At 38.8% G+C, this 14253-nt stretch overlaps 1 protein-coding gene across 2 annotated transcripts; it reads left to right on the plus strand.

Annotated features, from left to right (window-relative positions):
• The first annotated feature begins 535 nt into the window (after window positions 1-535).
• ankrd49 (ankyrin repeat domain 49) lies at window positions 536-9367 on the plus strand. Of its 2 annotated transcripts, none has more exons than XM_014013197.1 (3): window positions 536-642; window positions 2518-2816; window positions 8732-9367. In XM_014013197.1, the coding sequence occupies exons 2-3, from the start codon at window positions 2604-2606 to the stop codon at window positions 9203-9205; spliced, it is 687 nt and encodes a 228-aa protein (XP_013868651.1). In that variant the 5' UTR covers window positions 536-642; window positions 2518-2603; the 3' UTR covers window positions 9206-9367. The 2 variants fall into 2 exon arrangements, with proteins under 2 accessions (XP_013868651.1, XP_013868652.1); XM_014013198.1 differs by having other exon boundaries at window positions 2582-2816.
• Window positions 9368-14253: the final 4886 nt, after the last annotated feature.

A 14253-nucleotide genomic window follows, 5' to 3' on the forward strand; every position in this document is an offset into this window, starting at 1 on the left:
AGAGAGAGAGAGAGAGAGAGAGAGAGAGAGAGAGAGATCACAAATTCCTCTATAATGGGACAAAAATAAGCTGGCAAGCTCATTAGACAATTAACTTGGTTCTGCAAGCAGGAAGTTATCTTTGAACATTTTAACTTAGTATTTGTTGAATAAATAAGTTCTATCCATATTTTGTTGGCTATGTCATGTTCTTTTGGTTTGGTAATTGTAAGAGCTAAATATAGCTGTAACAAATGAGATTTTACATGAAGTGGGGCTAATGGCAAATGGTGCAGATTTATTCTTGAGTCTGTGCAAGTAAATGAGTTTTTAATGTGTAATTGTCCAAAAAGTAAAACAATCGCTGGAAAACAGAAGTTGGAGCAAATACAAAAGTGACCTTTAGGAGGCGGAAACAAACATAAACCGAATGTAGACAACCACAATTTGTGTTAGTGAAGAAGTGCTCCGCCGCAAACGCTTGTGGGTAATGCAGTTTTTGGTTGCACTGTTCCTACGGAATCTCGGTTGTCAAAAACTACAACACCCGCCTGTCTTTGGTCGAGACGCTTGTTGTAAGGATACATTTTTTAGTTTCCAAATAATTGACGGAGCCGTAGCGACGTAAAGACAAACTGAGATACTAGCAGAGTAAAATTCAACGTAAGTTTAAAAAAGCTGTTTTAATTTTTGATGGTTTTTTTTTTAGTGCAGGTTGTGTAACTTTGTCGAAAATTTTACCACAAAGGATGGAGAGTCAGTGAGTCGTGTGCTTATTATGTGGGTTCTACAGCCATGCATAATAACACGCTGTACCTGTCCATTAACCAATAATATGTATGCATTTATTCTATATTCATTTTACTAATGAGTTAAACTACTGACAGGTGTTTCAGAATCGAGAGCATCTAGAAACTACCTTGCAACAGTAATCAGTCAACTGATTGTCTCCCAATTATTTTTTTAATGCATTTTAACAAAAACAATCTACGTAGAATGATATTCAAAGTGAAAAATGTAAAATTTAGCAGGCTGGATGCAATAAGTTTCCTGTTCCTGTCTGATTTAGTCGATTAGTTTGTCAGTAAAGTGAACAATCATGTCTGCAGTGCAAAGTTGAGAATATTTGTATGTTATTGTTTTTTCAAAGTCACTCTTACTTCATAATTCAAATAGTTTACAGCCATATTTGTAGAAATGTCTTGAAATAATCTTCTGGCAGTCTCACATGTAAAAGAGTTTGACCACCACTTTTTTTTCTCTGCTAATGACTCAGTTTTAAAAAAAAATCACCTAATTGTGGTATTTAAATGGTCACAGAAACGTGTTTTATTTCTTTATTTTTCTTTCTTACTCAGTCATTTTGTTGCAGATTTAATCGTCTTTGTTCTCTTGTTTTAGATCTCTTATTGTTGTTCAGATGCACCTTTTCAAAAACACTTATTGTAACTAAAAGAAAAAAATTGTGTAGGTCTTCTGGACGGGTTCTTCATTAGAGAAGAACCCGTCCAGAAGACCTACACAATTTTTTTCTTTTTGATTTTTTTACCTGGATTACTGAGATGCATCAGGACACTTATTGTAACTAAGACCTGTAGAGTCTGAGATTTGTCACTTTTTTCAGTTCCCTTGAGCATTAAACTGTCTGACCCTGCTGTGAACCTGCTGTGACCTCCACCCTTTTACAAAGATTGTTGGCTCTCTTGAATGTTGTTCTCTTGTGACTGATTATTACTACTGCAGAAAGATGGACTCCAAATTGTTCGTAAATGTCCTTATAACCCTTCCCAACATGATGGGCAGCAACAGTCGCTCCTTTTGCAATCATTTCTGACGTCTTCCCTTTTTGGCATTCTGTCGACAAACACCTGAATGCCTCAGTGCAGCAAAATGGCAGACTTCTTTTAAGAGTTGTTCAATTGATAATCTTCAGTGAACTAATTGCTTTTGATGAGCTTCACTGCTTCTAGCACACCACCACTGCTCCAGAGTTTTAGCTTTGTTTTTGCAAAATTAATAATGTGTCAGTTTTGTTTATCTGACAGAACTTTTCTAATTTTCTGATCTAATAAGCGGCATTTGTTTTTTTCTTTACTTTATTTTTTTTGTATGTATGTCCGGATATATAAAACTTTATTTTTTGAAACAAATTGGTTTTACTTTTACCCTGGCTCAGTTCCAGAGATAATCATAATGATCTACAAGGAGCTGTAGGACATCGAGGGTCATTAGCTGCGTTACAGAAACACCAGGGAAAAATCACTTTCAAACCGGATTTTTAAATGAGCCTCTTACTTCAGAATCTGGGAAATAAATGACAACTCATGTGAAGACACCCTGAGGCAGTTAAGATTTTCATTGACAGGTGCACAATTAAAATGCTTTGGATAGGTCAGTTTTTACACAAAACWCAAGGTGGAGAATACTAATTAACATCAGCATGGCTCCCTCCAGGAGACCCCAAATAACTGATTAATAAGTATACAAAATACTTTAACACATCTACTTTAAAGCAAATTTTCTCTTTTTTTCTTCCAGCTTTGATTTTAGTTTCTGTCAGTCCACTGATTCTGATTTAATCCCTCATATCGACGTGTCTCAGACTGTGAAGACGTCATCCAGGAATGGAGTTCCCAGAAGATTTCAACCAGCTCGAACTTCTCGACACACATGGAGACCTGATTCCTCGAGGAGCCAGAAGTTCCTGGACGGCCAGCAAGGATGACGAGGCCGAGGTGGACGAGGGGGAGCGCACTGAGGAGTGGTACCAGAAGAAGGAGGAGCTGCTCAAAGACAAACCAAAGGAGCTCATCCTGTGGGCGGCAGAAAACAACCGTGTAAGTGTTCCGATTGTTTTAAGTAGGAGTTTTATTAGGGAAGAGTTATGAATTATTACTTGAATGTCATGATTTTTGGCATTTTTGAATTTCTGGCCATCAACTTTTTGTTTAAAAAAAATCTTAATGAATTCTTAATAGCTTTCAGTTCTCAGTATTACGTCAAAGTAACTGGATGTGATGTTATCCTCATTTAACTTTTATTTTTCATTCTTAGTATTTAAGACTGAAATATGTAGGAGTCTGTAGTTTAATGCAAGAAAAGCACACAGCTTTTTTCAGTTGCAATAGATGCACTTTTAATTTTTTTGAGAATTTCTCTACTACCAAATCTGCATCTGTCAAACATTTTAGTCGTTCAGGTTTCTTAGTACCATTGCAGTGATCAATCAAATCTGCTGTACCAGCGTTTCTTATCTGCTTTTCCTCCAAGTTCCTTATAGTTCCTTACTTGAAACTTTTGTTTTTATTGTTGCAAGATGATAAAATTTCCAGCAGATATGTGGAGAAATAAGCTGAAACTCACAAAACACTTCCAAGCCAGGCTTGATATATATTTATTTTTGCTTGATTTTGTGTAGCTTGTGAAATGACTGAGGCAGTGTTGTGGGTTGAGGTTATCTCACTGCTGTTATGCTTCTGTTCTCTCCTTGTACTTGAAAACGTAGGAGATATATATATTTTTTCAATCATCTAGAAGCAGAGGTTTAGGGCATGGCTGTCCTGGAGACAGTCTCCTGATAAAAAGGCATTAACTCAGGTCTGGGAAGAATTTAGGGCCGTGTGTTCATGGGMTTTGGAAATCCAGAAATTAATCTATGGATGCTTACCGCCAGTTTTCATGATGACAGAACAGAAAGAGAAGAGGGAGGAAAATATGTGTTCATCACAACATTATATTGAAATTACAACCTGTCATCTGGATTGTGTGACTTTCCACAGAACACCTCTTCAAAATAGATGAACTATTGCTTTAACATTTACTTGTCATAAACATTGTCAAACACACCTAATGATACAGACTCCTAACCTCTCAGCTGTTTCCAAACTTAATGGGATCTGATAATATTTACTTTAATCACAGTTCAATATTTATTATGATTTGAACACGATGTTATCATTAAAACAGGGAACTATTGACTGTTTTATGTATAAACCCTATTTTCTGCCTAAAATGTGGAGAAAAATCCATTCTGTAATGCATCTCAACCTTATCGTTTCTAACAATCAGCTGCTGTAATTTTCGCGGTGGTGTCGCTGTAATGGGCCATACAATTATATTTCCTTTCCTTAGCTCTCTCCTTAATTACAGCATTTAACCCTGTGCTGCTGGCATCATTTTCCTCTCAGCGAACAGCTTGAATCTTTTCTTCCTCTCTTCGGTCCCAGCCAGTTTTGCCTTTAGAATAATCAGCCAGGCACGACTGCATCTGCACAGAGTGGACGTTTAGTGAAGATGAATTTGTACTTTTCCATTCATCTGACAAATCTTGGAACTATTAAAAAAATAAATCTAGTGCACCTGCTGGATAATATCCTGACAGGCAGGTCAGGGTTGAGGCACTCGCACACAGACTCACACAGACTCACAAAGAAGACAAGAAAGCCTCATTGAAGACAGATGCTTTGTAAAATGAATTAATAGTGGAAGATTGGCCGGTGGGGGGGGGGGGGGGGGGTACATTCATTTAACTGGTCGAAATCCAACAACTGCAAGTAGACATGGTAGTAGCACTTAGCTTGAATAACCATCTCTTACTGTGGCTGGATGTAATTTAACTCCATTAGAATGGTAAAAGTGCTACTTTAAATCTGCAATCTTTTGGTCCATTACTGTATGTGGACCCTGAGCTTTTAGGTCTGAACAGATAAAAAGGATGGARGCTGCAAATACAGTAAATTCCTGATAAATTTCTTGTTACAGTGTTTCCAACACAGTTGGTTCTGTTTAAAAATAAGCATTTTCATTAAAGAATGTTTCTGCTCTTTCCTCTCTGCCTCTCAACAAACAGTTTGCAAGGAAGTCCATCAACACTCCTACGCGTTCAATAAGCTGCCCCTAAACTTTTTACAACTACGTTCACACTGCAGGCAAATCCGACCCAAATCCGATTTTTTTTTACCCATCTGACTCATATCCGATTTTTTTATGACAGTCTGAACGAGACAAATTCGATTTTTTTCAAATCCGACCCAGGCCGTTTCAGTATGTGGTTTTAAATCGGATARATATCTGATGTTTTCAAAGTGACTGCAGTGTGAACGCTCATGTCACATTCCATCTGACTTTTTCATCAGGAGGAGGGGGTGAAGGATCGATAAGACACTAACGTCAAGTCTCGCTGTTTAAATCTGTAGCTCCATGTGTTTACAGCTCCAAAACACAAGTCCACTTGCTTCATCTTTTTACTTTTCATTAGTATGATAATAACGATGTCCAGCCTGGGTCACGGAGAGTATCGATCCTAAAGTTAGCTACTCTGTCGATACTTTTTTCCAGCTCATAGTTTCGTTTAAAAAAAAAAGCTTCACTGGAGCATCGCGGTCAGAGGCAGSTTCAGATATAAACACTGAACTAAAGAAGCAGGTCAGATAATTATTTAATCGACTCTGATTAAACAACAACTTCCGATTCGATGTGCAAAATGTAGCATCCATGCTAGCTCTGTAAACAAACAAGGCGGATGATGAGACGTCACGTCATTTACTGRGCATGCGTGTCACATCAGTGCTGTGMAGCGTTCACACAGGGGTCTGATGCAGGTCACATTTAAAATGTAATGTGAACGTTCACACAAAAAGATCGGATTTTTTCAAAAAAATTGGAACTGAGCATTAAGACCTGCAGTGTGAACGTAGCCATTMTTCTGTTTGAATGGAAATCACTCAGCTTAGAAACTATTTTAGGACTTGGAGGCACACAAAACTCAATTTCCTGTGCTTCATGAGATATGTGGAGTGTGGGAGAAATAATATGAAGAGTTGGAAACTCTGAATATCAAACTAACCAAAGTTGCTTTTTTTCTATTCTATGTATTGTTTGTGGATCAAAAGCACTCATTTCAGCATCAATGGGCAAAATTACCAAGGAGGTCAAAGTGTTCTTATTAACAGTTTTTTTTTTTTTAGATTTTTCCTAAATTCAAAACGAGAAAAAGAAACATCTTGAGGTTCACTCCCATGTCTTGCAGAAAAGTGCGAAGGAAAAAATCAATAACAGTGTGAGTTTTGCATGCAGAGACGCGATGGACAGCGTGCACACTGAGTGAACTCTTTTAATGCACCCGGAGACCTTTTCAATGCACGAAGCCTTTTGTAAAATTAGACCCTGTGGATAATGTAACAAAAAAAAGGTAATAATCTCAGGCTGATTTAATCACAGTATGTTACGTACATAAGAACTGTTGCCACGTAACAGTTTTCTGCAGCTCACAGCACAGCTGCCTGGTTAACATTTTGCTCTCTAGGGTTTCGAAAAATGCTTTGTAATTCTTGAATGCATAAATAAATAATTTGCACAGAATGAAACTGTGGCACATTTTCCATAGTCCGTTGCAAAAATTTACTAATGATAACAATGGGATATAATGTTAAACCAGTCTCAAAAGAAGCTGTGACACAGTTTTTGATACTACTCTGCACCATTTCCCACATGTTAGTTATTGGTGAAATCAAAAAGAAAAAAAATTGTATAGGTCTTCTGGACGGGTTCTTCTCTAATGAAACGTTTCGTCTCTCCTCCAAGAGACTTCTTCAGTRTGAGAGTTTCAGGCAAAATTCAGGCTTTTAAGCKCTGCCTCCATGTGACTGATACTCACATCACATGGCTATCGTTGACACCTAATTAACACRTATTGTTAACAGGGGGTGGAGTGATACTGGCAATAGCCGCACTGTAGGAGGGGGACAACTGAAAACGGAGGCCTCCACCTCTGTTTAATGATGGACGGTCTTTCTTCACAAAAATGGCTTCTTTTACTCCTCTCTCAAACCAACGTTCCTCTCTATCAAGAATGAGAACATCCTCATCTCTGAAAGAGTGACCGCTGGCCTGTAAATGAGTGAAAACTGCAGATTTCAAAAGAATGTCCCAACACAGACGAGCTACATCTAATGGCCAGAACTCTGCAGTTTTCACTCATTTACAGGCCAGCGGTCACTCTTTCAGKGATGAGGATGTTCTCATTCTTGATAGAGAGGAACGTTGGTTTGAGAGAGGAGTAAAAGAAGCCATTTTTGTGAAGAAAGACCGTCCATCATTAAACAGTGGTGGAGGCCTCCGTTTTCAGTTGTCCCCCTCCTACAGTGCGGCTATTGCCAGTATCACTCCACCCCCTGTTAACAATAGGTGTTAATTAGGTGTCAACGATAACCATGTGATGTGAGTATGAGTCACCTGGAGGCTGGGCTTAAAAGCCTGAATTTTGCCTGAAACTCTCAGACTGAAGAAGTCTCTTGGAGGAGAGACGAAACTTTTCATTAGAGAAGAACCCGTCCAGAAGACCTATACAATATTTTTTCTTTTTGATTTTTTACCTGGATTACTGAGATGCATCAGGACTTATTGSTGAAATGTTTTAATTCAGCCCCATCTCTCTCTATTGGTCTGCCTGTCCTGCTGACCCTGCTGGGCTTTGTTATGCACGTTATAATATTGCAGTAAGAGAGTAATTCTAAGTAAGATAAAATGCAAATAGAAGCAGTTCAGCTGAAAGATGCTTTCATAAACAGCGCTCCTATTTTCAGTGACTTTTGAGCTGAAGCTCTGTTTTTATTGTGAGTAATGCGAAATGAGCACCTGTCGGTTATGTGACACTGAACGACACGTTCTTTGAGGGTGAATGGCTGCCGTAAAGTGAAAGTGCAGCACGTCTTTCTCAGTAAACAAAAGTGCAGCTGTTTGGTTGTTTTCTTCCGTCGACAGCTCATTCAGCAGCACGGCCGAAGCTCTGTCTGCACAGCTGAGAGCTGCAGGAGCAACTTCAAAGTTCAAACATCAGAGCTGATGATCATTTCAAACCTTTTAGGTTTTATTTTTAACACAGCAAAGCAAAAATGTTGATCATCATAAGGGCACGGAATAAAATGAGTGGGGTGTTTTTCTGTGTGCCAGATGTTGAAAGCTGTCCATGCCTCACTAAGCTGTCGAGGAACCAGGTGGATTATAGTTCGGACTGTTGGAGTAAATTTTGATAGGTTTATCACTTTTCTGTCTCTCCAGAAAATACATTGGACCTCTAAATTTAATACTTTATATAAGAATGGCTGCCTTTGTTGTTTATTTACATAAGAAAGCAGCACTTTCAGTGAGCTAAGATGTGTCATCCTGCAGCTTCTTCTGTAAAAAAAAAWAAATAAATAAAAATAAATGCCATGAGTCTGACTGGAGACACATTACTTTGACTCTTTGTGTTTAGTTTATCTTTTTGTAGTTAATAAATTGTCTTTTGTAATTTTGCACACAAGCAAGCATGTGGTTTAGTCACAATTTGTCTTATTAAACAGCTTGTATGACCTCAGTTCAGTGGAAATGCAATATTAAACTGATGTTAAACTAAATAGAAACCTTTTATTGGAAGTAGGAATGAATCATTGAGGCAAGTTTGTATTGGCAGCCACAACTACAGCATAAATGGTTAAATTGAAACTCATTGGACATTCATCTTTAGTCATTAAATAGACCCCAATGTATGTTTGTATGTTTGATCAAAGTGCCTTTTATGGATTTTCTAAACATGGAAAAAATACTACTTAAAATATGAATGGATGAATCATGCTTTACAAGGAGATGACCTCACTAAAACTTAAGATGTGTTTGAAATTCTAACAGAGTTTGTAAGTAAGAATATTTCTGAAAATGTACCTCTTTAGTCTTCTGGTTTGTAATATTCAGAATCTCTGACTTTTTTTTTTAGCTTTCAACCATCCTCCGTTTGTTAGCAGCCGACCCTCTGCTGGTGCACACCTGTGATGAGGATTGCTACACGCCGCTGCACCGCGCGGCGTACAGCGGCCACGTCGAAGTCGTCTGTGCGTTGTTGGCCGGCGGCTCCGAGGTGGACCCCCGCACCATCGACGGCTGGACGCCCCTGCACAGCGCGTGTCGATGGAGCCACGTCGCTGTGGCCAGTTGTCTCCTGCAGCACGGCGCCGAGCTTAACGCCCAGACCAACGGCGGGCTCACGCCGCTCCACCTGGCCGCCTCCTACACCAGCTCCTCAAAAATAGACTCCACGCACATTTTAGAGCTGCTGCTCTCGAAGCGGACCCTGCGGCCCGGGCTCCACAGCAGCAGTGGAGAAACGGCCGGTGACGTGGCCCGACGTAGCGGGCCGCATTACTTCCTGTTTGAGATGGTGGAAGACTGTGTCAGTGTGGTGCCATCCTAATCTGATTGCTGCTTACATTTTCTTTAGTTAGACTTGTTTTCTATTGCCTGATGTGATTTAGTTATTCGTGGATAAATAAAGGTATTTGTTGACGTGTTGCATCTGTATGTTTTTAAATGTGATTTCATAATGCTGCAAATTAAAAAAAATAGTTGAACTTGAGAAATGCTTTAGTTTCTATGAGTTATTTGAATTTGTTGTTTAAATATTTTGTGTTGCAGTAGAAATTCAATATGTCTGAAGAGTGTTTCAAAAAGTTAGTTTTTATGTTTGAATTATTTTAATAAATTTAGAAAATATCTTGCAGTAATTTGTTTAATGAATAGCTAGTTTTGTGTAAAGTTAAATTAAAATCCAATCTGTATGAACATTTCTTCTATTATAAGGCCCTGAAAGACTAAAGAATGAAGCAAAAGCAGGTTTAAGTAGTTCTATTTGAACTCTGTGTACTACTTCATGTAATACTTGTCTTTTAAGACCTGTTGCCCTTTGGGTCAGAATGACCCTGAAGGTGAAGAGGAACAGGTTGTTGTGACATCTTCCTCCTTCCCACACAGACTGACTCACAAAGGATGAGGGCAAGTTTTCAGAGCGGTTGCCACATCTGTACAGAAATATAGTATTCATTTGTAGAATCTTTAAATCTGCTTTTAGAAAAGGTGTGTGTACTGTATGTTAAAACAAGCGTGGCCTACATTTTGTTGGCTATTCATAGAGTCCAAGGATATCTTGAAGGGATGATTAGTGACCTCGCTCTGAAGGCAACGCTCCTTCATTCTGCACAGAGATTTCTAGTCAAATAAAAAAAAAACAGCTGCTGGTAAATAAAAATATATCAGAAGGATCAAAGCAGCACAATCTTTTAAAAGCATCGTTTTCTTACGTAGATATTTAGCAATTTTTGATTGAAAGAAAAATAAATGGAGCCAACAGCAGGTGTTACAAAGCTACATGCAATCTGTATAATTGTTATGTGCGTGTGGGAGAAAAATGTGAAATCAGGAGCAGAAAATTGTGTTTTCAGCAGACTGAAGAGAATTTAAAAGCCTGTCTATCCCGGGGTTTTCTCAGTTTATCACGTGTTTTTGTTGTGAACACACTGGTTGGTTTTATAACTATTACTTTTAACAGGTGAACATAAACAGTCAGCGGTCTTTTACAAAGGTTTAGACACTTCAAACTTGTGATGTGGTAATGCACATTGAAAAACCTTTATTAAACCACCAGATCAGATTTTTTGTTAGTTTTTCTTTATTTCAGTATTTACTGGCTGCTGGAAAGGTAATAATAGTGTTAATTTTGGTGTTTGTGTGCATTTTACCAAAATGTTTCATCAACCAGAAGACTGGATTTACGAAATGTACAGAAAGTCCTTTTTGGAGGTACTGTGTTAGAAAAATATCTTAGTAACCACTGGACAGATTTGTATGAAACTCCATAGTGAAAACACCACCAATGTTATTTAACATCATCAAACCATGAATATAAAAACTCTACACACCCTGTTAAAACAGACATATGCTTTAAATTCTTCATTTTCACATTCAAATCATTCAGTTGGGTTCTTTATAAAGTGGGACGACAACGCTTTGTTCTGAATTCCTTCTTATTTTACCTTTACCAGCCTCTTTTTCAGCACTGTTCTGTTGTGTCTCAAAGCAGCTCGTTTTGTTACTGTTCCTTTAAGGTGCTTCAAGCTCCACCCCCTCCGGCTTCRAGACCGGTCCACTCCTGTTTGAGAGAGTGGTTAGGCATTTTACAGCTTGCAGAAGTTTTATTAAGAATTTAATTAAAATATGTCAACAACAGACTTGTTCATTCCGCTTTACATGTTGGAGCCAGAGTCTGACCTAGAACCAGACGAGATAAAAGACAACCAAATTGTATTTGGTAAGTCCAGACCTTATTTGTCAATTCTGTTGCAGATGATTTGACATAAAAGTTCAGAAAATGTCATAGAAAATAGAGAAAACTGAAAGGACTGAAAAATATGACCCAAACAGAAGATAAATATGTATTTGCAGTACAGGGATAGACAAAATTCAAGTTTTCTGCCTCTTGGAGACTCCAAGAACACAACAAAATGTTTTTAACAGTTAAAGTGGATTTTGTATATTTTGTCCTCTATTCCAGGGTTTTGTGATGTAAAAAMTCAAACAATTTCAGAACTTTTTCTATCTTTAATTTGAACTTTAACCTGTACAACTCAATTGAAAAACGAACTGAAATACTTTAGGGGTGGGGGGGTAATAAAAAAATATGAAACTACAATAAGGTGCTTGCTTAAATATTCACCCTCTAATGGGGGTGTGGCTCTGCAGAATTAACTAAGCACATTCAAACTCATGTTAAATAGGAGTCAGAACACAACTGACATCATTTAAAGTACCTCTGATTAACCCCAAATAAAGTTCAGCTGTATTTGGCTTTTCCTGACATTTTCCTACAGCATCTTACAGCCACGGTCCGCAGAGCTTCCAAAGCATCAGAGGGATCTTATTGATGTATTTGTCAGGAGAAGGGTTCAAAAGAATTTCCAAGGTAGACATACCAAGTGAAGACAGTTATCATCAAGTGGGGAAAATATGACACAACAGTGGCATTATCAAGAACTGGATGCCCATCCAAAATTGAATAAAAGACTAAATGAAAACCTGTCAGGATGTCTGCCTACAGCAGCATTGAAGGAGCTACAGGAAGTACTGGCTGTGACCTGTCAAAGTAGTCTCCCATATTCTGTATGTCTGAGTTATGGAGTAAAAATGTAGGACTGATGCCTTGTCCTGCACAGTAAAACATCTAAGTCTGACTAAATTTAGCAAAAACACATTTGAAGTCCCACAAAAACGCGGGGAAATGTATTAAGGTATGATGAAACCAATGTTGGGGGGTGGGGGGGATTCTGCAAAATCAACTTCTTCAAGCTTTATATCATGCTATAATTTCATTCCTTAACAAAAACACAGTGTGTTGCTGACTCATTCATGAATGACTCATTCATGCATYTTTGAGAAATCCTTGAATGTCCTGTGGTAGCCCTGTGGAGCTGCCTAAACACTTGCTGGTACAAAGCACCGCCTACTTGTACAAAGCTCCTCCCTGGAGGTCAATCTGACGTTGAGCTCCCACCCCACAGAGCAATGATTCCCAACCAGGGTTATGTGTACCCCTTGGGGTACGCAAGCATATTACAGGAGGTACGTGGAAAAATTTCCAAGATGTGTAAAAAATTTATAAAAATAGGAATGAAATGTATAGAGCTCTCTCTAATTTCCACAATGCAGAAATTGCAGACAGAATTAACATGAAATGGAATCTAGTATAAAACGTGGTATCTCACAAAATTTGCTCATTTGGGTGAGTTTCTGATGTATTTTGGAAAAATACAATGTATTTTGATGCTTCCTGCTTTATTCGTTTACTCATTTCACTTTCAAGGCAACATTTTTATCTTTATGTTTAATTTGAGTTGAAAAAATAAAATGACTGAAAATAATTTTCATTTAATAATCAGTTGTAGTACATTATAATTTTAGAGAATCATCATTACGTTTGACTGAAGGGGTACTAGTTGTATGACAAAATGGCTCAGTGGGTGCACAAGTCTAAAAAGGTTGGGAACCACTGGTCAAAAGTACTGAAACATTTCTACACTTTCAGGACCTCGGACAGTTCCTTCAGCCCTTCACACTGTCCCAGGTCCTGAAACATTCCAGCACTTTCAGGACCTCGGACAGTTCCTTCAGCCCTTCACACTGGGTGTGTCCAAAACGGCAGGCCGGGTCCAGGTGGGCCGGGTCCTTAGTAGACCGGGAAGACCGGAAGAAAGTCGCTGTGAATTTGGACAGTCTAGCCTTCAGCTTTCATTCCTGCTCTTACCCGGCGTTAAGTGTGGTCACCTAGCAACCGTGTTCGCGCTTCAAGAACTAACTATGGAGGTCGAAGCTAGTTTTTTCTTCATGGGGGGAGGCTGGCTTGGAGGCAGTCAGCGGTGCTCGCTGGCGGGACCGTCTGCTGACGTGTCCTGCCCTGGAGYAGGTACCAGCAGACCACGACTACTGCTAAAAAGCAAGTAATTTATCAAAATATCTTTATTTCTAAAATGAACTGTTTTTTGTACTATAATATGAATGGAAACCTATTAATATTATCTCGTTAGCATATTTTGTTATATATCTCAGTGATGTGGCAGCTGTCGATTGAGCCAGCCCTGCAAACCCTGTTGTTGGACGATTCAGTGGACAGTGAGAGGGAGCGTCCCAAAAACACTCTGCAGACCACCCATGATGTTCCAGATGTGATGATGGTCTCAGTTGTGGCACTCCAGCCGGTTCCTTCAGCACATCCAGCAACACTGCCAGAGACTTCCTGTTTTGTTTTTTTGTTTTACATTAAATGGTCAAGGGAGGGGACACTCGGGTTAATCTTGCCTTAACTGTAAATAGTTGTACAATGTTTCTTTTTTATTTCTGTAAATAGTTTTTTCTTTATATTCTTGTTCACGTTCATACATGTTTAAAAAATGTTAAGTTAATAAATTGAGTTATATTCATTTACTGTTTTTTTATTTCATTTATTTGGAACGCAACTACATAAAACAAGAGAACAATAACTACATAAAACAATAATAGAACAATTATTGAACACAACAATAACAGAATTTTAAAAAAATTACTTTGAAACAAGTCTTTCAAGTACTGAAAACAATCTGTCCATTCTCTCCCTGCTCTCCTGTGCTCTTCTCTCCTCTGCTTCTCTCTGCTGCCTCATGTCCTCTCTCTGCTGTCTCTTGTCCTCTCTGATCAGGTCCATCAGCTCATCYTCCCTGTCCCTTCGCCTCTTTCTCCCTGTTGGTGGCTGACTTCCTCCCTGACTTTCTTCCTCATCCATCTCCTCTTGGTCACCCACTGCTGCACTTGGCCCTGGAGTGTCCTCAGGGATGGAGGAAATTAGGACAGGAGGCGTAATGGAAGGCCTCTGTCCTAACACCTCATCCATAAGGTCAAACCAGGGCCAAGTAGTAGGGATGTGGATAAATTTTTAATCCT

The sequence above is a fragment of the Austrofundulus limnaeus genome, unplaced genomic scaffold (genome assembly GCF_001266775.1).
Source record: "Austrofundulus limnaeus strain Quisiro unplaced genomic scaffold, Austrofundulus_limnaeus-1.0 Scaffold99, whole genome shotgun sequence".
Lineage (NCBI taxonomy): Eukaryota > Metazoa > Chordata > Actinopteri > Cyprinodontiformes > Rivulidae > Austrofundulus > Austrofundulus limnaeus.